Source organism: Anticarsia gemmatalis, chromosome 21 (assembly GCF_050436995.1).
Source record: "Anticarsia gemmatalis isolate Benzon Research Colony breed Stoneville strain chromosome 21, ilAntGemm2 primary, whole genome shotgun sequence".
Classification (NCBI taxonomy): Eukaryota; Metazoa; Arthropoda; class Insecta; order Lepidoptera; family Erebidae; genus Anticarsia; species Anticarsia gemmatalis.
Window position 1 is genome coordinate 2,595,470 of NC_134765.1, and position 27,094 is coordinate 2,622,563.

General features: G+C 36.7%; 1 protein-coding gene across 3 annotated transcripts; it reads left to right on the forward strand.

Annotated features, from left to right (window-relative positions):
- The first annotated feature begins 189 nt into the window (after positions 1 to 189).
- On the forward strand, positions 190 to 27,068 carry LOC142982391 (HEAT repeat-containing protein 5B). 3 transcript variants are annotated; one of them, XM_076128876.1, is made up of 39 exons: positions 190 to 392; positions 795 to 923; positions 2,015 to 2,226; positions 3,189 to 3,336; positions 4,300 to 4,517; positions 5,479 to 5,570; positions 6,058 to 6,218; positions 6,943 to 7,076; positions 7,366 to 7,516; positions 7,836 to 7,967; positions 8,300 to 8,450; positions 8,811 to 8,999; positions 9,242 to 9,360; positions 9,818 to 9,954; positions 10,313 to 10,500; positions 11,051 to 11,145; positions 11,436 to 11,596; positions 12,062 to 12,236; positions 12,626 to 12,892; positions 13,328 to 13,517; positions 13,853 to 14,001; positions 14,265 to 14,403; positions 14,740 to 14,922; positions 15,282 to 15,400; positions 15,643 to 15,754; positions 16,492 to 16,673; positions 17,368 to 17,492; positions 17,744 to 18,156; positions 18,475 to 18,636; positions 19,442 to 19,540; positions 19,630 to 19,753; positions 20,020 to 20,171; positions 20,487 to 20,786; positions 21,082 to 21,291; positions 21,744 to 21,883; positions 22,263 to 22,473; positions 23,206 to 23,220; positions 23,360 to 23,505; positions 23,890 to 27,068. In XM_076128876.1, the coding sequence occupies exons 2-39, from the start codon at positions 798 to 800 to the stop codon at positions 24,067 to 24,069; spliced, it is 6,207 nt and encodes a 2,068-aa protein (XP_075984991.1). In that variant the 5' UTR covers positions 190 to 392; positions 795 to 797; the 3' UTR covers positions 24,070 to 27,068. The 3 variants fall into 3 exon arrangements, with proteins under 3 accessions (XP_075984991.1, XP_075984994.1, XP_075984992.1); XM_076128877.1 differs by lacking the exon at positions 190 to 392 and adding an exon at positions 619 to 705; XM_076128879.1 differs by lacking the exon at positions 23,206 to 23,220.
- Positions 27,069 to 27,094: the final 26 nt, after the last annotated feature.

Below are 27,094 nucleotides of genomic sequence, written 5' to 3' on the forward strand. Positions count from 1 at the left end.
TACATAGACAATAACAGACAGCGCTTTGTTTGGTAAAAAGTATGTAATAAAGCTGTACATACATTATGCTGTTACTACATACAACTTCCAACCAAGTTACGGTTTTTGTAGGTAATTTCCGATTTACATTATACCCTCTAATTTTGATGTTGATTGACAATATTGACATTTCATATCTGTCGTCTATCTGTGCCGTTTACCCTGCTGAGCGAACAGATTTTGTGATATTTTTATGAATTGCTTTGGATATTTTGTTGGATAATTGTTGTGGTCGTGTAGAAGTTTAATTTATAAGTTACTCAATAGCGTTTTAACGCTATGCTGTATTAGTATTATTTTAAATATATTATGTGAAAGTTGTGTTTCGAACGGCTTCCAATCCACGTTCACTGGTGAGTTACTATAATTTTAATTATTTCTGTTTGTTATTATAACGATAGATTGCATCCGAAACTGTGAACATGCTAGCCAGATGACCCTGTACTAATTCTGGGGTAATATTATCGGCCTCCGGTTGATTCATCGTAAGTTGACGCCATTGCCGAGTTTAATTAACGATAATAAACAAACTCCTGCAGTATTCATGGTGCTGGGTTGCGGCAGTTGTTACATTTTTGAACTGAACTATACGTGTATGTTTATAATACGGGAGTCTGGTGTTGTAGTTTTTATAAACATTGATTCTTGGAGGATTGATATAAAGTAGTGAGTAATGTAGTGTTCGTGATTTATACATAGATTTCGGAGTATTTAAGTTACTCATCTGTATTCAAATAGACTATTGTTTTGTTTAGAAGATGGAGGTGTCACATTCACTGACTCTGAACGAGTCTGCTCTGCAGCAGCTGCCTGATGATAAGAAACCACACTTTATATTTGAGTGGCTGAGATTTCTTGACAAAGTTCTTGTTGCTGCACATAAGGTAACTGTAACACAGCTTTTAATGTACACCTACTTCCTAACGCACTAAACATTTTAAGAGTAAGGGTATTAGCATAGCAACATTGGTTGTTTTGTTGTGTTCCACCTACTATTCTGAAAGTAGTGTTAAATAAATTTTGTAAAGTCATAATACAGTAAATATCCATAGTACTTGTGTATAATAATGTTTTGAAAACTAAATAGGAAGTAAAGATAATTTACTTATCTCAGAATTGTTTCATATACCTACAATTAATTGTTTTGTCAGTGCAATCAATACATTGGTCATAGTACTGGTTCAGTCAACTATTAATCTCTTAGATATGTTTTTTTTTCTTATTAGAATCTTTTTACCATAAACATTGAGTCTACAATTTTACCACTCATCTAAAGAGTTGGTGTACAATTGAGACTTAATATGCATGTATAGTATAGTAACACCTTTCCCCATAGGAGTAGCCAAAGGCCATAGAACACCACTTGGTACGATCCTTACAAACTTCCCTTGCTTCATTCACATCCAAACATCTTGTCATACAGCTTTAATGTATCAACATAATCAACCAACAGAACTATAAGAAGTAAACATAAATAGGTTTTACCCAAATTATACCCTTGTCTACTTATCATTTACATACATAAAGGTGACATTTAAGACTAGATAGGGCAGTCTAGCGTTAATGTCAGAGGTCACTTGTAATGTCAACCTAAATTGCTTTACTCTAGGGAATTGGCCTACTCTGAAAAGGGTAGTGTCTATTCATATTATTGTACAAATTATAATGCCTAGGAGTTTTCTTTGTCTCTACTCTATTTGTGAAAGACTTTTGGCATCACAATTTTTTGATATGATCTCATTAAAATTAAGCAGTAGAAATAAGTACACTGTAATATGTATCTTTGCTAATTGTTTATACTTAAATCATAGTTGAATGGTAACCGCTGCCATTGCCATTGACTACAAGACTAGAATAGAATAACCTATTCTGGGCTTCATGTGATACATAATAATATTTCACTTTTAAAGCAAAACAAACAAAAAGACAAATCAAATCAATTCAATTCACACTAACACCAATATTATTTTCTCAGTCTGACATCAAAAGCTGCCAGCAGAAGCTAGTAGCGCAACTAGTGAACCTCTTACGTGAGAACCTTGGGGCACCTGCAAGGAGGTTGCTAGCCAGGAACCTTGCAACATTGTTCTCAGTTGGAGATACCTTCCTGCTGTTTGATACTGTAAACAAGTGCAATGATATCATCAAAGTTAAGGATGATTCGCCTTCGTATTTGCCGACTAGATTGTAAGTATACTTCATATTTTGGTTTATCAGTGTTTTAATATTTATTTCAGGTTTTTGTTCAACTTGTTTGTTTGTTCTACAGTTTTATTATGGGTGTATTGCATAGATCTCAAATATATGGTAATAGGCATATGCTGGGTATATAAACAAACCCCTCTCTCTCTCTTTCTTCCATGCTATGAATCCCATATTGTAGAACAAACTCCAACTAGACAAAATGTTCTAGGAAGATTTAAAAAAATCCCAGTTTCACCTTGCTCTATTTAGTCGTAATAGGTTCTTAGATCATAAAGGTTCAATGTAACATTCAAAGTTTATTATTACAAGATCATAAATCACACACATAAAACTCAAAATATTTTTCATTCAACATTCATCTGCTCAGTGCATGCTATTACTATTGACCCTACAATACACAATGGAATATATTAAAACAATAAACTCATGTTTACACATAGAACAATACAGATTATACTATCTTATAAGGATTCTTTCTATGCTCAGAAACCACAGTAATATACTTACTTACTTTCACTTTGCATATGACATAATTGCCAGCTGCCATTATGAACTGAATATTATGAATCATGATTATGAAAATATCGCCCACATGGTTTTTGTGGCCTTATGATTATCATAGTTTTAGAACCTTGTAATGCTGTATTGGGTGTCTTAAGAATAATGAAAGCAAAAGTATATTTCTGTGGTACTTTGCAAAATCGGACTATATGTGACTTTTTTAAATAGAATAGAATTGGTTATTGTTAGGGTCTGAATTAGAAATTACTCCATTAACTAAAATAAAAGGTGAATGCAGTTTGCCGCCGAAATACATGCCTTTATAGCCGCCGCGGACGGCTTTCAGTCGCGTGCAGTTGCAGTTGTGTGCAGTTTGCAGTAGATTGTTAAAATTTTACCTTTAGCGATATATTTTTGGAGTTCTAAATTGTATGTTTTTTCAGGGCTGCCATATGCTGCTTGGGCAGTATGTACGAGAAACTGGGTAGGATGATGGGAAGGTCTTATGAGGAGACAGTGAACACCCTGGTCAAGTCCCTCAAGAATGCCGAGTCGCAGACGCGGCTTGAAGTCATGAATACTCTTGAAAAGGTACGTTAAGTGACGCTCATCTGATACAATACGCGTCTTTCTGACAAAGTTTCTAAACCTTGATTGACATTAGGAATATAAGTATCATATTAATGTTCCACGTAAAAGTTTCTCATTCCCAGTTTGTAAATTTCCAGTGTTTAACATAATACTGTACTGCTCATTATATTTGCATGTATGTCTTATCTTTGGAATAAATTACGTAAACCGTTGAACCGGTTTTATAGGTGTTAAATATGTGCACAAAAAATCGATTTCATTTTACGCAAGAACTGTTTAAAGTAGGTATAACTTAATTGGATACTTAAAATTATGGATATAAATTAATTAGATTAGATCGTTCATCAAATTCATAATTATGTTCATACACGAAACTTAAAGTTAATGATCCTTGAGCCGTTCGGTGTTTTTGGATAAAATTCTTTATCCTGTAGAAATTAACACAATCAATAATATAATTCTATATCAACTCTTTTTGCCTAACGCCTGTTGACGAGTGACGATGAGCTGTCATCCAATATTGAGTCGCCGGCATTACTTGCCCACTAAAATAATGAATTTGTATGGATCTTCAACAAAGAAAATATGACATATAAACATATTATAAAAACATAGACAATATAGTACATAGGCGTTGTGGTCCGGAACATATTATTATCTTGCTAAAAAACAAACAGAGTTATCGATGCTAGATGCTTTAATTTATTTGTCTATAAAAAAGAAGCTTCGGTAACGATATATATCGGAGTAGGTATTGCGAGATTCCGTTACCAAACCCACATACCTGTTACTATATATGTATTCTAGCTTTTACCCGCGACTTCGTCCGCCGCCTGAATTTTCCCATGGGAATGCGTTATTTTCCCGGGATAAAAGTAGCCTATGTCCTTCCTCGGGTATCAAATTACCTCCATAATACTATATATCTATATTACTAGCCCTAAAAGATACATTTGTTTGTAGATCTGCGTAGGCATGGGTACAGCCGCGCCGGCCGCCGTCCGTGAAGTATGGCGTGCGGCCCGCAACTCGCTCGTGTCGGAGCGGGCCCCGGCTGTGAGAGCCGCAGCCGCACATACTCTTCGACATCTTCTACCATTGATGAGGCTCACGGTCGCTGAGCTAGAATCTGTTGCGGCCGCCTGTCTTAAGGCTGGACATCCCAGTGATTACGCGCTAAGGTAAGCCTGTAAAACTGATAATATCCTTTGTATGAAGTCGGTAAAAAATAGTTAAGTATGTTTTTAAAAAACTAGTGGGATAAGAAATGGTGATGAACGACAGTTAACTTGACGTTATATTAATAAACTCATATAATACGATCGGAATACTACACTTAAATTGCAAAGATGCATTTTTTTTACATAAGGGTAAAATGGGATCCTATTACTAATTACCCTTTTTTCTACGGAACCCTTCGTGTGTGAGTCCGACTCGCACTAAGCCGGCTTTTTATAATTAAAATAGGTATACAGAAAAATAGTACAGTATGTACCAAAAATCGTCTAAATCTGTAGGTACAGCCATCCTAAACTACACACACTACACGATGCAAATACCATCTTTCTGGTTTGTTTATTTATGTCTGCACTTTATTGAAACATTCAGTATTGAATGTTTTCGAAACGATTTACTCCGACTTGCACCTGTCGCCTATATTTAAAGACAGGTGCAAGCGAAAACAGACATATTGACATCTGCTCTTGCTTGTCTTTGGGAATTGCAACTTTACTTGTAACGAGATAAGGTTCAAATTCTATTGTAGATTTTAATTGTACTTTTGATAAAAGAGATTTACGTTTTGGCTTGTTTTGATTTAAAATAAACTCCGATCTGTTGGAAAGGTTCAAATTCCTACCTCTTTTGGGCCTACTGGATTTATGAATAATAATATTATTAATATACTGTTAAAGCGTTTTTTATGATCTCAATATATAAAATAGATTTCTTAAGTTAGCTGTTTACATTATAAAAAATCACCTATTTGATACTTTTCGTTTTCTTTTTTCAGAAGTCAAAATATTTGCGATAAAACAATGAATTGTTATCATTACATACAAAATATTGAATTACCTTGTGATCTTATGTCACTTATGACCTTTTAATCTTGAACTCTGATTATATTTTGTTTATTATCAACAGATGCGCTATAGCGGAGTTGTTCGGCGCGATGATTGCGATAACACAGGCCGGTGAACTGACGAATATGAATACTAAGCTGAAAGCACAGTCAGGTAATAATAATACACTTTAAAAGCAATTTTTTTTAAGTTTACCTATTAAATGTTTTTTTTTTGCTACTGTCTACTGTGGAGCGAGTTGTAGCATGCGACTGAACATCGACCGGTCTCGTGTTCGATTCCCGAGTCGAGAGTTCCCGTACGTTCTTCTGGATTATTTTCAATAGCAGTTATGTTTGATTCTAAGCACTAGGTACTGCCAATGGGCTACCTGGAATTGGGTCCAAGTATGTAAATAATGAGAGTCAGAATGAATGCATGAGCGACAGCGTAGGCTGGCCACGAGCGATACTCGATTCCCGATGACAAAGGATATTAGAAATTTCGCCATGACCTATCCTTCTGTCATGCCCTTTTTACCCTTACTTTCGGCTATAACAAGCGTAATGTTATTAAAAGTTGAACATTGCACTGTTTCACTGACATAAACATAATACAACATACTTTATACTATATATACAACATATTATAACTATTACAGTGCAACAAAAGAAAGAACCGCCTAAGAACGTGGTATCATTAGACGAAGCGTTAAACTTGTTAATGAGTGCGTTCCTTCGCGGCGGTACTTCGTTCCTTAAGGCTGACATCATCAAGTCAGGCTCTGGTGTCAACAGGGAAGTTCGTGTTTGTGTGACACATGTAAGTAAGAAAATTAATTAGATTTTATTATTATAATAGGTATGATAGATAAAATAGAGAGCAGTGATAGCCGAGTGGTATAAGTTGACACCTCCCACGCAAGTGGTCGCAGGTTCGAAACCAAGGCAACACACCAATGACTTTTCGAAGTTATGTGTGTATTAGAAATAATTGTCACATGCTCCAACGGTGAAGGAAAACATTGTGAGGAAACCTTGCATGCCTAAAAATTTGTTTAATACATTTATTGAGGGCATGCAAAGTCCCCAACCCGCACTTGGCCAGCGTGGTGGACTCAAGGCCTAACCCCTCCCTCGTTACGGGAGGAGACCCTTGCCCAGCAGTGGGACAGTAATGGGTTAAAATAAAATAAAAATAAATGATAGATAAATTACGGACAAAGAAAGTAGTGGTGTAGAAGTAGAAAGTGATGTCATAGAATGTAGATTTTTTTGTTTAAAAAAAGTTTTAGGGAAACCATTTTGAGCTGCTGGTAATATACGCAAAGTTCTACTAGACACCAATCTACTTTATGGATCAAACAACTCTATTCCACACGAAACTGAATGTAGACCTCTCTTTTTTATCTTTTATATTTGTCTATGGATCACTCATAAATATTTGTTGGGTACAATCGAACCCCACAATCAACTACCCATCACGTCAACCACTGCACCATGAAAATCATGTAAATTAACAATATTTTTGATGTCTTGTCGTACAGGCGTACGTGGTATTCGTACAAAACATGGGCGGTGTATGGCTGGAACGCAATATGACTACATTCCTGAACCATGTGTTAGACCTAGTGGCTAATCCTAAGGCCGCTAGTTCACATGTCGACGCTGTTTATTCAAGGTAATTATATTATCAGTATTTATCTCTGATGTCTGTCATGAGCATGACTATCTTTTTTATTTGGTCTAATTTGTGGCTTTATTAGGCCGTGAATTTCAAACTACATGCTAAAATAAGTTCGAAGTGAAGCCTAAAGCTCATTATTTGTATCATCAGCGTGATTTATTCCTGAAGTTATAGTAAATTACGTATTATGTATTTTAGTACTGCGGTTCATACGCCCTAAAAAACTCTGATTGCGCAGCCTACATAGCAAAGCGGTATTTCATTGTTTTACAAATTCTTTCAGGAAGTGTATAAACTTCATTCTACGCAACACGCTCGGCAAGATGTTGGGTGAGAAGGCGCAAGCGTCCGCGTGTCGCGAGATTATACAGATTGTTATCAAGCAGATGAACAGCATTGACTTCAACCCAGAGAACGCTAAGGATTGTAACCAGGTACAGTAACAAGTAATACATTGTCATATTATCGCCTAGATATTGTGCTATTTTTCGAGGCCATTGTTGTAAATTGCCAAACGATGGCAAAGGAATTTTAAATAAGTTTTGGAAGCGATTTTTTTTTATTATCGCCAGTTGATTGATGACGCCCTTACATTATTTTCTTATTGTGAGTAAGAATCAAACCTTAACGGGATATAATATTTTCAACTTAAGTTCTATATTTGTTAATGTTAATAAAATATACTATGTTAAGACAAGAAAACAAATCTTATATACATTCGTTGTACAATAATATAAACGTTTTTTCCAACAGGAAACATTATTCAGTCAGCATCTGCTTGTCTGCGCATTGATGGAAGCTGGTGAATTAGCGCTGCAACTCGGCACGTCTGTACAAAACCTAGTGTCTGATACTTCTCTGAATATGATTGATGCTATTTGTACGGTAAGTTATTGCTTAATACTAGTTCAATAATTTAGTTAAGGAATAAATTTATTATTTTGTAATATACTGGACATTACATGACAATAAATGAGAAGCTATATCAATAAATATATTTTTGTTTTGTCTTAGAATATGATTGTTTTCGTTACAATAACGAAGAATGTTAGAATGTGGTTTACATCGTTACTCCGAGAATAAACATTTTGTTATTCTTTATACGAATTTAGTTTTTTGTTGTATTGAGCAATATTAGAACAATATGTTTGGGAATTTTGACCAAGTACATTTTTATAATTTAAATAATTGCAAATATTGTTTTATATAATTATCAGGTGTTAGAGCACCCGTGTGTGGCAGCTCGTCTAGCGGCTGCGTGGTGCGTGCGGTGCGTGTGCGTGGCGTTGCCGTCGCAGATCGCGCCGCTCGTCGACAAGTGTGTGGACGCGCTCGATGATAACAGACCCACGCCACATCACATATCTGGTAAATATTATACCATACATGTTTTAACATAATTCAAAGCGGATTTAGTAAGTAGAACAAATGTATACGTATATACCCGTCTACGTTCTTTGTGTATCCGTTAGTACAATTAGTTATAATCTAGCTATGAATAATTAAATGTTCTTACTTGCACTCGCATTATATCATGTGATTTCTTATCATACTTAATTGACATTTTAAAGTACTGTCAACATAAAATACCCCAATCATTCCATCAAGAGTATGTTACCTAAAAATAACAAACAATCGCCTATGTCTTTAATCGGCAGCAATTTGCAATAGTTTTGCAAAAGATTTTCACACAACTTGCTCAAATATCATGAAAATTGTCTTTCACAGGTTATTCAGCAGCATTAGCAGCTATCCTCGGCGCGGTCCGTCTCTCCCCACTCGGCGTACCACACGGTCGAGGTAAAGTGGCATTCAACGCGGCGGAACAACTACTACGATCAGCCGGACAAAGCAGCAGACTCACTGCTGCGAGGACCAATGCTGGCTGGCTTATTGTTGGCGCTATTTGTACACTAGGTGAGACAGCAATGTATTGTGTACGATTACAAAAATCGTATTTTTCTAGAAAACATGATAAAATATGCTTTGTCTAACCGTTTAACTTACCAGTCATTTTATGTTTAAAATTGAAATAGACTTGAATTGTGTAAACTTCACTACTACTTCAGTTACCGGATTGAAGTCGAAATTGATTAAACTTTAGCTTAATTGCTTTCCGAATCAGAAGACCAATACAATAATAATAATAATTGTTTTAGGTGTCCCTGTTGTTCGTGGCTTATTACCAAGAATGTTGTTACTATGGAGAAACAGCTTCCCACGTTCTGTCAAAGAACTAGAATCTGAGAAGTCTAGAGGAGACGCATTTACTTGGCAGGTAATGTAAACTTAAAATTTATTCGTTTCTTTTATAGTCTAATTATATCAAAATGGAATGTTGTGCAATGTGCATGTCTAATTGGCGTGAGCACAAGGCTTGGCCTTTTCTATCTATTATTGTATACTTTTGTGTTTATGCTGTTGATATGCCAAATAAATAAATAAATGTAATGTCATACAAATGCGGTATGATCTGTAATGATAATCCGTGACGCAGTGGTTAAGGTACCATCGCGTCGAGAGATCGTGGGTTCGATTCCCACACGGAATAATTATTATTGCGACCCAGCTGTTTCGAATCTGGTTGTACTTTTTTTCCGTTGTTTGTATGTTTGTAAAAGTCCCCGCTTCAAAAGATCAATTCTTAGTACGGGACTTCTTAGTGTGTTTTTTTTTTAAATAAATAAGAAAGTGTGAAAAGTATTTGATTTATAGAATTTCATATATTTTAAAAGGTGACATTAGAAGGTCGTGCCGGTGCTCTGTCAGCGCTTCACAGCTTGTTGATTCACTGTCCATCTTTAGTCAACAATGATGATACCGCTAAACGACTGACACAGCCCATTGATGGAGCTATTGCTGTTCTTACCAAGTAAGTATCCAAATAAAAAGTTTTAACCTGATATTCAATACTTCTTTAATAGTTTTAGGTGGCAAAAGTGGTCCAGTTTGTATAATTTCTTCTTTTAGTACCGATTCCCTATAAATACATGTGTCTATTTTGCTCTTTGATGCCAATGTTAATTGCGTTACGTATACGTGCACGCTCTGCGTATAACGTAAGAACTTGTATTAAAACCTTAAGAAGTGATGAACGTATATCATGGGGAATATAAAAGTGTACAGTGACTTCCAAAAGTACGCAAGATTCATCTTGAGGCCATATTGTGAACAGTTTGTCTCCTATTTTGCTAGTTTAGACCCTATCTAACCCTCTATTATTGTTATAGTGTTAGCAACGTAGTCCGTTCATACGGTGGAGCCCTGAAAGCTCCAGCAGCATTACTCCGCCTCCGTTTGTACCAAGCGTGTGGCGCATTAGGAGGGGGAGCCGCGCCGCCCGCCGCGCCGCTCCTGCGCCTGTTGGCCGCCGAGCTGGCCGGCTCTGCTGACCCCAGTGGAGCCAATGTCGCTACAGGTAATTAGGTTTACTTGCTATTATTTCGAGACCTCCTAGCAAAGGCTAGCTATACTTTTTACTTAAAAGGAGGTCTCTATGTAAGATTTATTGTAAAAGTTGTACGAGATAACGAAATAAACATGATTTTTGATTTTTTGATTTTGATTTTGATTTTGATATATGTTTCTAGGAAGATAAACAGAGAAAAAGAGTTTGAGAGTAGTCCTGCTAATATTATAAATGTGAAAGTTTGTGAGTATGTATGAATGGTTGTTACTCTCTCATGCAAATACTACTGAATCGATTACGATGAAATTTAGTATGTAGGTAGCTGAAGACCCAGAATAACACATAGGACACTTTTTATCCCGGAGTTCCCGAGGTATCGGGTTTTACACGGGAAGGGTTTCCACGCGGGCGAAGTTGCGGGCGGCCTCTAGTATAAAATAATTGTAAATTTACTTATGGAAAATGTCCTTTTGAAGCGAGTTGACAACTTTGGTTTTAAACCAGCCTAGCCAGTTGCCTCTCTTATTCATTAATTTAAACAATATTTGTCTTTTATCAGGTACGCTTAGAAGCGCCATGCATCCGCGTGACACCATCTTACTCGGCGAGGAAGGATGGATATACGACACCGATCAGGCTGACATTGAGGAACAGGTAAACTCTAAAAAATTATCTTATATTGACGATAGAAATACAAAATACATTTATATTTTTAATTCATTCAATATTAGTGGTATTGTTAGACAACATTAATATCTTGATTTTTTGTGACATTATTGCTTAAATATACTGATCTCTTAATATGGATCCTTACTTTAATTTCTGCATTTGAAAAACCTTTTTGTGTATGATAGTAACCGGTAAACCTAAGCTATCGATCATCTCATATTTAAACATAAAAAGTACAGTCAATAATTCATATATCTTGTTATCTTTGTTCCCAGTTGATCTCCCCGCTATCAGCGAGTGGTTCGGGCGCGCTGGAGCACGACCCGTGCTGCCTGTACCGCGGCGTGACGGGCGCGCAGCCGCTCGGCGTCGCCGTCATCGACGCCTCCGTCATGCTGTTCCCGCAGATATTCTCTAGAGCTGCCAATAAACATAGGTAACAACATATTAAGCCTAGATTTTTTTATCATTTGTCTCATTAGGCCAGGATTTCGCTAACGAATAAATGCCCTACGATATGTGTCACGGCAGCGAGTAATACGTAGCTTGTCGAGCGAGTTTCTACTTCCATTTCAAAGTTCGACTATTCCACTCCATCCACTCCACCATGTTGCCGATAATGTTATGTTAAGTCTTAATCGCGTAGTTTTCGATAGCTTTTTACTGCCCAATGTTTCGGCTAACTTACATCGGCCTGGGTCGTTAATTCTTGCATTGCCGCATTTTTAAGGCCGTTTACACATTGCGATTTTATTTAGCATGTAACAGTCCATTGCTTCATATTTAGGAACATTTAAATTAGATGCCTTTACGCAATCAGCACTCACACTTCTTGTCAAAAACGCCCCAAGCCAACTAACATTACCTCATATTTATTTTAATGTCTACTTTTATTTTACAGACAACAGATGCTGGAACACTTCACGGAAAGTATCAAAGTATGCAAGGGCGCTCGTCAAGAGGCGATACAAGTGAACATCTACACCGCCATGTTGTTGGCGCTCAGGACTCTAGCCGAACTTAAGAGCTCGCTCGGACAGGAGGCCGTGAAGAACATAGCCATCGAACTTGTTATTGTAAGTCTTATCTATTAAGTATAAAACATTGGAATGTTTTGGCATCTTCTAGTTATAAACGTTGCTCATAAATACATTAATACGCGACACTTAAAAAATCTATGACGGATGTAATGATTGGTTGGTCTTGAACCAAATGACAATGTTTAAGACGGTTTCTCTAAACTTGTACGTATGCACGTGTTCGTGCTTATTGTATAACGTCAAGCGACATGAGTGTATACCAATTAAAATGCGCGAGAATGTTGGACTTCATCATAAGGATTTCCAAACTCTATTATTACGTGTCGTTTACAACTAATGTATACTGCTCACAGTTTTGATATTTTTTATCCTCACTTCAATATACCCAACGATTTTAGTGTTAAATTGTCCATTTTACCCCACAGAACGGTCTATCAGCAAACAGCCCGACAGTCCGCGCAGCAGCCGCATCCTGCGCGGGTCGTCTGTGCGGCGTCATGTCGGAGGCGGAGAGTCAGGCGCTCAGCGAGAAGGTCATCGCGCTCGCCAGGACCGCCGTCAACAGGTCCGTGCGCGCCGCCGCCGCGGCCGCTGTGGGCGCCGTGCAGAGGGCGAGAGGTGCCACGTCCAGTGCTACAGCGCTCCCTGTGCTTAGGGCTTTGGCGCAGGATACTGCTGCCGTTGAGTTGCAGGTTGGTCAAACTGTCTATTGATGTAAAAGGGTGCTTATCTTTACTGTAAAATGATGAGAGATTATGTAAGCAGTCGCAAAGTTACTAGTTAGGTTTTAGGCAATATAAACACACTCTTTCTTCTTTTTTCTCTAATAATATTTTGCCACTCCACATCCTAAAAATCGTTACCTTACTGTGCTGATTAACAATCTAGAGTAGAATACAACTTGTCATTTTCGAACATTAAATCATATTTTATCTTTGACCCGTAATTTGAAGGGAGAGCTTATGTTTTAAAACATACCCTTGAGTAACAAAAAAATATACACAAACTGGAAATCAACAACTTACCAGATAGTAGGAAGAACTCCAACAAACCCGGAATTGTTAATTCAATCTATAATGTTTGTATCATTCAAAACTTTCAATAAAATTATCAATAAATCTCAACAGGTTTGGGCTCTCCACGCACTGTCAGTGCTGGCCGACGCTTCAGGTCCAATGTTCCGTGGCCATGTGGAGTCTACACTCAATCTAGCACTCAAGCTACTGTTCAGTGCTCCACCCTTCCAAGAAGATTTACACCGCAGTATCGGACGTCTGCTGTCTGCTTTGATCACGGTAGTCGGGCCTGAATTACAAGGTAATTACTAATTGTTCATTTAATTACTATAGATTCTTTCGAGGTATTTTTGTTAAATAATCTCATGCTGAAATATTCGGTTGCATTGTTAGTGTAATATGTTATGTATCCTAATAAAATCTTTTATTATCTTTATTGGTTACCACCAATATAGTAAATAAAAGATTTTATTAGGATACATACATACGTATGTATGTTATCCCCGTAGGTGCAGGCATTAAATGACTACAAAAAATTACCTAAATCTAGTCTATCTGAATAAGAATCTCAAATATTTATTTCTATTTTATGTATCTAAAGGAGAAAATCTAAATAGAATGTTTTTTTTCTTGTAGTGGTAGCAGTAGGTCGGTTCGTATGCGCGTGCGCAGCGCTAAGCGAGTGCGGCGGCGGCGCTCGCGCTGAGGCTACAGGTTGTCTACAACAACTGCAGATGTTTGCGCCTGATCATATGAATCTACACACGCTAGTTCCGCATTTATGTGTAAGTAACTATTGCTAACTATTTTATGTAAGTCGTCGCAGTAAATGTTTATGGGCCAGATATTTGTAATTTTGTACAAAAGAACTTAAGTACGACAAGAAAATTACTTGACCAATAATCTAAGGCTAATATGTACCTAATGTAAAAATTCGGCTGGTTCGATTATCTCCTTTTCGCTTTAGTTTTAGCAAAACAGTAATGTCGATGAAAAGTCCTTGCTTTTGTGTTAAGTTTAGATTCTGAATAATAATATTTGTTTTCAGCGCGATCTATCGCACTCAGACTTGACAGTTCGTCGTGCAGCTTTGTGTTGTCTCCGTCAACTGTCGCAGAAGGAAGCCGCCGAAGTGTGCAAGTACGCACTTATGGCTAAAGACCATGTACCCGCCAAACCTTATTGTGGTAAGTGCACGAAAAAATCCTGTATATTTTTAACAGCTAGGTAGTAGTGTAACAGTTAAGTAGTAATTTTTGAGTCATAGATATTATCGAATAGCTCATTGTGTCGAGTATATCCATGAAGGTTTTATTAAGATTTCTAAACACACCACATGTCACAATGATCTTGTACAATACATTACATCGTCAATTTGTCTGAACATGTTCAACTTGGCTATACTAAAAAGGGACTCTATTAAGGGAAAAAATATACATCTATTGTATTTTAAATAATAATATATCTATGTCTATTATTGTACATTAACACTATATTTTTTAACTCAAAATTCTTATTCACAGGTGTAGTAATAACCGAGACAGGTCTACCAGGCGCGTTATTCGCGTTCCTAGACAGTGAGCGAGATCCCACAGCGTTATCTTACGCCCGCGACACACTGACGTGCTGCCTGCTGGCGGCCGCCACACACCGCAATGTGAGGGACTGGCTGGCACTGGCTAAGAGAGTGCTTACTATCAGGCTTGGTAAGTGTTCAACACGATTTATTTTCGATTTACTGGTATTTTTCTTGTCATTTCGTACGAATAGTAGTCAACTCTGTAATAAGGTGGTGTCAAGTTGGCAGGCCTTAACTTGGATTGACGAATATTATCATGTCATATATGTTGTGTTATGTTATGTTAGATATCATATAAAAAACCAGAACTTTTGGTGCTTTCTGACTCCGGACTCACGTAGCTCAAATACCACTAAGTTGCTACCTATCTAGTAGGAAATGCTTTCACCAAAACTGCTTAACTTCGTGATCTTTTACCGATCAATCGCTAACGAAAAAATATGTATTTAAGTAGTGCATGACTGTAATTTGATATCTTTTTGACAGAGGACAGCAACAACCCTGAGACAGACTTTGACGGTGAAGGAGATGATGACCAGGCGGAGTTCCACGCTGAATCTGACACGACCACTCATCCTGCTGTACAGTCCAGGTGGCCTACTAGGGTACGTGTTGAAAGTCAATTAAATTATCTTCTTCCCTAATCAGTTTAGTTACTTTCCAGCAATAGCCAGTCCTAATATTACATTTTAGTTGTTGTTTTTTTTATATACTATTATGTGTAGATAAGATGATAGAAGATAGAAATATAAAGTTATTTAGTGGAATAGCTGCAAAACCTACGAAATTTATTTAAAGATAATGTTAAAAAGCTTTCATACATTAACTATTGTTTATTTTTGTCTAGGTATTCGCTATGGAGTGCATACAGAAGATAATGGGTGCTTGTGAGGCAACCGGTGACAGTGCACACTTCGATCTAGTCAAAGCCAAGGAGAAGCTACAGAATAATCCTGATGGTATGAATTATCTATTTTAATCTTGCCTTTTTTAAATCTTTATTTAAAAGGAGAATAATAATCTTGCCTTAATTTGAAAATACTATGCTGTTTGCAAATTTCTTCCTAGTGAATTTCCATTTTAATATTGTTTGTATAGTTCTGTAATCATAATCATAATCATTTATGTGTTTACCGGAAATGTGGTAATATCAAAGATATTAATAACAATTTATAGGAGCAGTACACATTTCGCCATAACATTACAGCATGCAAGTATTAATAACAGGAATAGTTATAAATTATATTAAAATGTTAATGTTCTATAAAACCCACTGTGAAATAAATCAAAGCGTCTACGCATCTTTATATGTACGGACACCCTCTTATACACGTATAAAATAAAAATTTATGCCCATTGATAATACATGTCATACAAAGTTACCGAACAATAATATATATTGAAATGTATACTCTAACATACACTAAATAATTGGGTATTTGACTGGGTTAACGAAAAATTATATTATTAAATTTGTATTCGTAAAAGGTTCATATAAAATGCCCAGGCTATGTAATATTGTGCTGGTAAATAGTTTTGAAATTGTAATTACTACATACTGAAACATTTTATTAGGCATTCATTTATTACCAACGAAAATACGAAACTGATACGTCACTATGTCATTTTATAAAGAGAACTTGATTTGACTGGTAGACACCTACCCTAATATTCTAACTACATTCTCTTCTTACAGGCGACTACCTCTCCCTGCATCTATCAGACTTGGTCCGTATGGCGTTTGTTGGCGCTACGGGCGAGTCCGACGCACTACGTCTATGTGGACTGCGTACATTACAGATGATCATACAGCAGTACGCCAGAGCACCCGAGCCTGACTTCCCCGGACATTTGCTGCTGGAACAGTATCAAGCTCAGGTCAGTACTATGAGATACTTTATATAATAATAGACTGGGCCGATAAATCATGGCAAACTAAGAAAATATGTTCACAAGCTGTCTGTTTTTAAGAATGAGTTTCCCAATTTATAGTACTACTTTGACCCATTTATTTAAGTTATAAAATGTGCTCGGTAAAATATTTACTGGACACAAATGTATCTAAGGCGCTGTCTCCACGAGCGAGAGAATCGCGGCAATATTATCGTCGTGCCACGTATTTCTATACACTCTCTATGGAACCGTCTCCACACGGCGATAATATCGCCGCGATACGACGAGTGTCAACGAGCGTGCGAAACGTCAATACATCGGCGCTAGTCGGCCGCGACAAGCAGCGAGTCCGCCGCGCGATCGCGACGAGCGCGCAGCGAGCGCGCTGTCAAATGCAGCGTCATTTGTTTTCAATGTTGCCTCTTGTTTCGAGAAGCTTTTTAAACATGGAAAACGCGGGTTACGAGTCGACGATACGCGGCGGAATTATCGCTCGTTCGTGGAGATTGTCCGACGATACAAGGGCGGACTCGTCGCGATTCTCTCGCCCGTGGAGACAGCGCCTTAGATTTTACTTGTGTTTGAGTAGTTTCCTCAATTGTTTTCGTATTTATTTAGAAGATCTTTACAGCTCAAGTAAATAAGAAACTTTTTTAATCGTATTCAATGTTGTTTGTAGGTTGGTGCGGCAGTCCGGCCTGCATTTGCCGGCGACACAGCTTCTCATGTCACCGCGGCAGCATGTGACGTATGTTCAGCTTGGATTGGCTGTGGAGTTGCTAGAGACATCAATGATCTTAGAAGGTACTAACATTGTCCATTACATATTATTATTAAAGTAGTCTCGAACTCACCTTGCGTCTAATATGGTAACATGCAAATGTTTTATGAAAGTCAAACTTACACTACTTTTTAAGTTTGATTTTTGGACACGAACTAGAAAATCGTTTCCGCGAACAGGCGAACAGACTTTTTTAATGTTATTATGAATTAAAACTGCAAAATATTAGCCATAAAAAAAATCTACATGTGATTATAACATGCATGTATTTCAGGGTCCACCAACTACTAGTATCAAGTCTCGACAAATTAAACACGAAAGGCAACACCACCCTAATCTACAACGAGAGCATGGCAACACTAGAAAAGCTATCAATCTTGAAGGCATGGGCCGAAGTCTACATCGTCGCAATGGTCAGCAACAACAGCGCACCGGGCAGTTACGTTAAACAACTGGACACAAAACCTTTCAATAACAAAGCGGAATTAGCAAAATGGCGAAATCAGTTACTACAGAATAATAACCAGATTGATAATTCAGAGCCACAAACGCCTGAAGACGAAGAATATGGGGAGTTTGAGTCTAAAGGCGAGAGTTTGTTGAAGTTAGTTGAGCCCGAGTTGGAGAGCTTGGGAGAGAATTGGATTGCCGCGTTGAAGGATCATGCGCTTCTGAGTTTGCCGCCTGGTAAGTTGCGTCTATAATCTTTAACTGTTATTGAGAACTGCTCCTTTTGATTTTGAGAAAAATTTCTGCTATAACTATTAAATGACATACAGGCCAATTCTATTCATTGCCGATTATAGACCACACTTTGTCTTTGCCACATCTTTGCATACCATGCGAATGGATTCACGGTCGATTATTTTATTTTCTTTATCAAAGTTTTGTTGAAGAGAGCTTTCTCAAACTTTAATAATCTATCACTGTACAAAACAGACTACATAACGTATGTAAATCGAGGGTTAATATGTATAGACATTATTTAATATATTTATCTTACAGAATTCGCATCTCAACTCCCCCACGGCGGCGGTGCCTTCTATTCTGCGGAGACGGCTGAAGCGTCCCGACAACATTACGCAAGAGCCTGGCCATCGTTACTGTACGCCGCCTCGCTTAGGTTCAATGCTAATATTGAACAACCAAATACTACTACTAGTACAGGTAAAAATCTTGATATTCACTAAGGCGCTCTGCCCGCTGCACCGCGCCTCGACACGTAGCGCGGGATGACATCTGATATAAATAGTAGGATAGTAAAAATCTGCCATCCTGCGCTACGTGACGGGGTGCAGTGCAGTGGGTGGGGCGCCTAAACAAAGGTCATGTGACATCATTCTGATCCATGTGAAATCTGATTTCACTTTACCGATTTGACACATGACAAATTGACAATAATAGTGAAGTGACAGAACCAGTAACCCTAATTTTATTTTGGAACAGTTTGTTTTTAAATATTCTAGTATAGAGTGTAATTAAACAAAATCAAAACCACAATAAAATAATAGTTAAAAACACAAGTTCTTCATTAGGTGGAGTATCCTTGATGAAATAAAATAAATATCCATATTCCTTATTCCTATATTCCATCAATATTCCTTGAAATAAAAATCATACCTATTCCAATGAATTCGGACCGAATACTATTAAGCACATCACTATGAAAACTGGACGCACGAATCCGCACGATGTAACTTTGTACAAGCGCGCCAAAGAACAGAAAATAAATGTTTTCACATTATTTACAAACTATTTCAAGTTCTGAAACAGTGTTTATTGGAAAATTACTTAATTCTGATATTTTGACATAAAGTTTTATATTAAAGAGGTATTCTAAATCATTCGGCAAATGTGTCGCTCGTGAAGGTTATATCGATTAATTTAAAGAATAATCTGTCAAATCGGTAATAACTCAGCGGCCGTACTATAACAGTTATGTACAGAGACTAACTTAATGCCTCTTTTTCAGATAAAACTGAAGGCAATTTAGACAACCGATCTTCTAAAACTGAGAATGGAAACTTTGAATTTTTCGAGCCGGTTGATGAAAGATTCCATTTGTTATTCGGTAAGTCAAATAACACTTCAAATATAACCAACAAAAGTCTTGAGCTCATATTATTGTGTCAATATTCTGACATTGTATATATGTTGTAGGTATTTGTATGGAAGCGTTATGTGCTCAACGCGATATGAGTGATGAGAACACAATATCAGTACTATTGTCGCTCTGTACTTTACTGGATGCACCTGAGAACAGAGCTAGACTGCTAAAAGACAGGTAAATTCATATTCGCATATGTCTTTATTTGATTTATAATAATTTAAAGTATTATTTAACCGTAAAGCATAAAGCTTCTGGGATTTTATACCATATAGATTTGCTAAGCCAACGGTTGCATAAGCATACGCAAGCCCAGCCAAACGATTACAATTGGTTAGGATGAAAAAAGCCTGATAAATAAACTCATCCAGTGGTATAAAAGCGGGTTTTACTTATAAGAAATTTACCTTAAAATTTTAGTATAAACTGTGAAATAATTTCAGGTCGTTAGCCATAGAGCTGTGTCAAATAATTCACCGCACGGGACTCACCCAAGAAAGTATCGAAGCTCTTCTGTTAGCAGCTGATGTGTTGAGACTGGTCATAGATGGCGCTAGGGAGCAACTTCATGCTAGTATGCAGGCTAAGATCAAAGGTAAGAGAATTTATATTATTTTGCGCAAGCGACAAAAAAAGAAATGCATACCACTGAAACTTATAAATTATTGTGAATATATAAAAAATATTTATAATTTCAGTTCGTGCTTTTCCTGGTAACTTCCAACGCTTAAGACTAGTTATTTTATGATAGCAAATATGGGCGGATATGTATTAAGTTTCTAAAATGTTCTTGTACTTTTGCTCATCAAAACGACTGAACCAGTGTGAATAAACTTTAGGGAGCTTAAGATTATATCCAGGCTATTAAAATATAGATCATAATTTTCAAATCCTTACAACTTTGTTCTAGAACTCGCTCCCAACGAATCAACAGACGGCTCAACACCTCAATCAGTGCTCGAAGTAGTCCACACTCTGGGCGAGGGAGGTCCCACAGGCGACCTCCCTCCCGGCAAGTCGGTAGTCTTCGCCTGCCTTGAAGCGTGCATCTGTCTCCTCGTGAGGAGGCTGCCGGCACTCTCGCCTAAGAAACATGGAGGGGCTGTGGGAGTGATTGGAGTGCCGAAGGGCTTGGGAGTGCATGGTGATACGTTGTTAGTGAAGAGCTTGTCTGCTATGTCTGAGTTGCCCAGTTTGACTAGTCCACAAGGTAACTACATTTGATATTGTTTATCAATGTTGTGACAATTTATTCATACTAAATGATTTAGATATTTGAGATAAGTTATGACTCTTTTTTGCGTATTAACATCAAATGTTATCTTGCTATTTTCTTGTCAAGCAACCACTGAAAAAAAAATGGAGGGTAATGAGAGTATATGTACAGAAAAACGTTCGCTTTTAAAGCTATACGACAATTCATATGGCTTGAATTTTCATTTAAATACTTAATTTGTTATGTCATCTACGCTAACATCATTCTACATGTTTCTACTGTATTTCAGGAGCATTATCAATTCTACCAACAATCCTATACCTGGCCACGGAGATACTCCGCGAGAGTAAAGGTTCGGGCGCGGCGGCCGAGGCCGGAGTGGTGCTACTACAGCGAGCGTCCGAGTGCAGAGTGGTCAGACTACACGAACACACGAGACAACAACACGCGCAGTTGTTGCAGAGCGCGCTTGCTAAACTTGTGGAGAGAGTGAAAAGTGGTACGTATTATGTTATTACGCCATCAATCTAGTCTACAATCATTTACCTCGCCACGGATATACGACTGCCACCGTGTCGCAGTGGATAAGGTCGCCACGCGCCACCATTGCGACGGGAGGTCGTGGGTTCGACTCGAACACGGATCAATTATTTGTGCGATCCACAAATGACTGTTTCGGGTCTTATTGTACTTTGTGTCCGTTGTTTGTATGTTTATAAATTCACCGCGACAAAGGAGCAAATCAGAATGTGGGAGTTGTCTTCTAATAAAAAAAATTTGAGCCGTTTGACCGTCGAGGGTACGAATAAACCGGTACTTTATGGCATTCTGCATAGCAATGTTGATGTTTTCTGTGTAATATGCGATCTTTGGTGCCGTTGACCGATGTCAGCGTTGGTGGAAAAGAAGTTCTAAAGATTAGATTTTATTGACTATTTGTTTTTGTTTTAGATGAGCCAGAGCAACGTATTGAACCAGTGATCGGTGCGCGCGGTATGGCAGTTGTATTGAACAGAGCTGCGCCTGCCCCACCGTTACACTACCCTTGTATCAATCACTTCAGGCAGTGTCTGGAAACTAGTGATAATGAGGTAAAACTTGTTCATTGGAAATCGTTTTAGTAGTATATTTTTATTGGTTCTTTTTTTATTAGGAGTTAACTAACTACCTTTAAAACTACCTTTAATTTTTTAGAAGTAAGTGTCAGTAGCGACTTTGATCTAAAGCAGTATCATTGTTTCTGGATTTGTCGTTATGTCATATTGTTTTAGAAATGCTTTTCGTTTTTGTGGGGTACTTATTTTTTTCTATTAAAGTTTTTATTTCGTTGAAGGCGTATTTGAGTAATGTGTAGTTTAAGTTAATTTAAAGATGAATTGAGTAGTTTAACCGTTAAATTAGCCGGGTTTTTTCTTATTTTCCTGAGCTTACTCTTTTGGACAAACGTGTAATGTATATCTGTGTTGTAAGGTGTTCGCGTCATGTTGCGGCGTGTTGCGCAGCGTGTGGAGCGCCGCGGCGTCGCCCGCCGCCGTGTCGTGGTGGGCGCGCGGCGTGGCGGCCAGGGTCATCGCTAGAGCTGCTGCCGCCAGGAGACCATCTGACATGTCTCATACACGTGCCGCTATGGCCGCCTTCGCCGCGCTCGACGAACTTGTTAATGCTGCTCCTGATTCTGCACGTTAGTATTCATATACCTTTTAGATTTGCCTGCCTCCCTGGCACAGTGGTTTAAGTCGCCACACCGCTGCCACTGCGTCTGGAGATCGTCAGTTCGATGCCCACACGAAACAACTATTTGTGCGTACCACGAATAATTGTTTCGAATGATTTAGAATACCTCTTTAATATAAAACTTTATGTAAAAATATTAGAATTAAGTAATTTACCAATAAACACTGTTTCAAAACTTAAAATAGTTTGTAAATAATATGAAAACATTTATTTTTTGTTCTTTGGCGCGCTTGTACAAAGTTACATCTTGCGGATTCGTGCGTCTAGTTTTCATAGTGATGTGCTTAATAGTATTCGGTCCGAATTCATTGAAATAGGTATGATTTTTATTTCAAGGAATATTGATGGAATATAGGAATAAGGAATATGGATATTTATTTTATTTCATCAAGGATACTCCACCTAATGAAGGACTTGTGTCTTTAACAATTATTGGTTTTGATTTTATTTAATTACACTCTATACTAGAATATTTAAAAACAAACTGTTCCAAAATGATATTAGGGTTACTGGTTCAGTCACTTCACTAGTATTGTCAATTTGTCATGTGTCAAATCGGTAATACTCAGTGGCCCTACTATAACATGAATATTTGAGAAAAATAAAACAAACATATTGCGTACCTTATATGAAAATAATTGTTCTAAACATTCTCAATTATTTTTACGCTGCTAAATAGAGGATGGACCTACAGGTAAACATATAGCTTCAATTATTCATATAACTGCATTGAAATAATTATTTACCACTGAAAAAGAAATAAAATACAATCTAGGCAGTGTGCTCAACATCTTATAAGTAAAACTTAAACATACTATTTATTTGATCAACAGGTATCAAAATGTTATGGCTGCTAGTGCCCATCGTGATCTCATACTTGCGTGAAGGGCCAGAATTAACACGCGCTCCTCCGCATGTCCGCGCTCTCCACGAGTTCGCACTACACTGGCTCACTAGAGTCGGACCTAAACATCCACAGGTAAAATATCTTTTGTTGAATAAAAACACATATTCACTAGATTTATGATTATAGTAATGCACATCATACCAGTGCTTTAAGCACTGTCTATCAATACATAGTAAAAATAAGTTGATGATATAACTAAAAAAAAATATGCTAGCTTGACTATCATTCAATTCATTTAAACTTTGCACTTCTAAAGTAATTTTCCGCGATAGTCTTTTCTTTAACATTTTCTCCTATTCAATAATACAATTTTATCGTTATAAACGACACTTAAATTGAACAACTAAATTTAAAGTTGTTATAACAGCACATGGAAACATATTTCACTTATACATACACAGCTTCAACAAAGCACATTTACTACTTTCTAATTAAAATGTTTATTAACTTCTCCAGGAATTCAAAACAATGATGCAACAATCATCAGAACTTCGCAGCAAGCTGGAAAACGCTTTGAAAGCGAACCAAGCGAGCGCTCGTTCTGGCCGAGCGTCTCAAACACAACGGCCTGTGTTTGACGCCAAACCGGCCAAGCCGACTATACAACTGAAAACTGACTTCAGCGACTTTAGGTAAAGTGGCTACAACTAATGTTGGATTACTAGAGAGTTTAGACGTGTTATGTAGTGATTGGAAGATTAGATTGGATTTATTGGAGATTATTGCGATTTTATTATAAAACTCTGTTTACTGGAGATTAATTGTGTCGTAACTTGACTTAATGCTCTACCAAAATTTACCTTAAAAAATATGAAAACTGAAAAACACTCAAGCGACATTCGATTTTAGATCTGCAATTAAAGTATCATAATATCTAATGGCAATTATATCTATCGCTACAATATACATGAAAGTAACAGTAATTGCATGAGATTTATGCGTCTCTTAAAATGTTGTGTCGTTTAAGTATTCGGCCATTTGAATGTCAAAACTTTCCATTTTGCTTCCAATTTACGACAAGGGTCGCTGATGTATTGGGAGTCATATCACATGATCGTTTTTCTTCTATACCAATATTTAAGTATTTCTATTGGTCAATAAATTGAGTTTTATAATAAAATCAATTAGCGTGTGCTAGAATAAAAGATTACGATGGTTTTTGGAACAGAAATAAAACATAAGATGAAATTAAAAGTATTGGATAGTGTATCAAGAGATTAAATTTATAGTAAATTATTGGAATAGAATGCGATTACTTAGATCAGAGGCTAGGAAGCAAAATATTAACTTATTACGATGACGACAAATTTTGTAAATTATTTAACATTTTGATCTTGTTTTTAAGTTATACGACTATAGAGCTTAAGTTAAGGCACTAACGTTTATTTTATTGTGCACTTTTATTTACAAACATACAAAGAAAATAACATGAATTGAAATTTTAGTTTATTAACTGTTTACTATACTGTGTAGTAATGTAAGCACAATATTTAAAAAATGACTAATTTGATTTAACCATTCCATAACAATAATTTTAAAGCATTTCACATTTTCCAGATACATTTATTAATCCTTAATACATATTACTTTCTCTCATTTTAGTATATAATATTATAATGTACAATCGACAAACTAAGAACCAAACTTTACAAATATTAAGTATCAAATGAACGTATGAAACGAACAAAAAAACCCTATTTTAAAGTTTTTATCGATTTTTTATTTTGTTGAGCTTAGTTAATGATCCCAGTGAATCTTTTTCTTAACATTATACCGGGGCTATCACAAAAGTGCGAACTATGTCATCATCAAAAGAATTATAGGAATGCGTCAATGTATACGTGTGAGCGAGAGAGTCCGATAAAATGTCGCACGTAATTCGCACGTTCGTTGTGGCCCAAGTGTAATAGAATTTTCTTGTCAAATCCATACTTAATTTATATTATGGCATTTTGTGATGAAATTGGTTCCTAAATAGTGGTTTCACGTTTGTCGATCGATATCGCAGTAGAATATTAATATAGAAGTATTTTAGAGAGAAGCGTAGCAATCTCTGTTAGGCGAAAGTATTCCTAAAATCATACGATTACATACGATTAAATTATATTAGTGAACGTATGAAATACTCATAGATATGGACCTTATACTGAATTTATTGACGAATACTGTGATAGTTCCTTTGTACAGTTTTCAATTGTGAAGATAACGTGCTTTTAGTAAAGGTAAACTTTACTCGGATCATTATAATCATGCGGCCTATGTCATAATCAAAGAATCAGAAATGTCGCTAGTAAGTATGAATGAGTCCTATAAAATGACATGTCGTAGTTCGCACGTTTGTAATGACTCGAGTAACTATTTATTGTACCCAGTGATTTTAACGCTAAGTTTAAAGTTCTTGAATGTTATTAATATGCCCAGTACTCATACTCAGTTTTACTTGATCGACTCATGCTTTACTCAACGTGTTTCCTTGATCGAATATAATTTCGATATCTGCCAGTTTTATTAAAATTATCGAGTAACATGGCGTGTGCGTGTACCTTGGCAGGCCTTAGGTAAAGTAAACATTTACACCTTTTACCAGTAAAAGCATGTTGTCTTCGCAAAAGTGACGGTTATGAATATTATTTCGGTATAAATGTGTGTATTTACAGTAATTACAGAAAGAGCACTTATTAAGAATATTTACATAGAAAAAAGCAGCGACAGATTGAGAACCTCCTCCTTTTTTGGAAATCGGTTATTAAAATACTCACACTTTTCATTTCTTGAGGTGTTCTTTGCCTACTTCTTTGAGAATAATGTATGTGTGATTGTATGTATTTATTTGTATGTAAAAATACATTTTCCTCTCCCACTGCCATACTCTTTTTATGATTACTTTTAATACACACGAACGATAAGATCCCGTATGCCAAATTTTAATATAAAAGAACAATATACCTTCATTATGCTTCCATTTATTTAAACTTATTGTACTCTGCTTATACGAATATTGTAATAAATAAAGTTTTATTTTAAGACTTTCTACTAACAACTATGGGAAGAGTTAAAGGTCGTCAAAATTGCAAGTGTAAATTAACTATTTTGGACATTTTCTCCTGAATTTTGTTGAATAATTGTAATTGAAGAGTTGTCTTACGTGAGTGACAAACGCAACGCAATGAAAACAATGTCAGATCTCATTTGCTTTCCTGTTGTGTCGAGACGCCCACAGTTTTACACATTTTGACGTTACGTGTTTGTTGCTCACATAGGACAACTGATAACAGCTTATCGTAGCAATATCAAACGTGTGTTACATATATTATACAGTATTTTATTGCAATAAATAGAGACAATCTGCGAAATAATTTGACACTTAACCATCTGTGCGTGCGCGTATACGTCACGTATACGTCACGTGCACGTTTCAATGTGCATGCATTTATTGTACTTCATTATGTTAGCTCTTTTGGTAGCTCTTTCCATAGTTGTAAAGTAGATGCATTGATATTTTAATTAAGTTGATGTCTTCGCGAGTCAATTATATTAACAGTTTTACTTTAAAAAAATATATTTATTTAGATTAAGTTGCCAGTTATTGTACCTACTTTATGCTTTGGTTCAATAAAGTATATTAACATAGTAAATTAATGTATTTCATTTCTCCAACAAT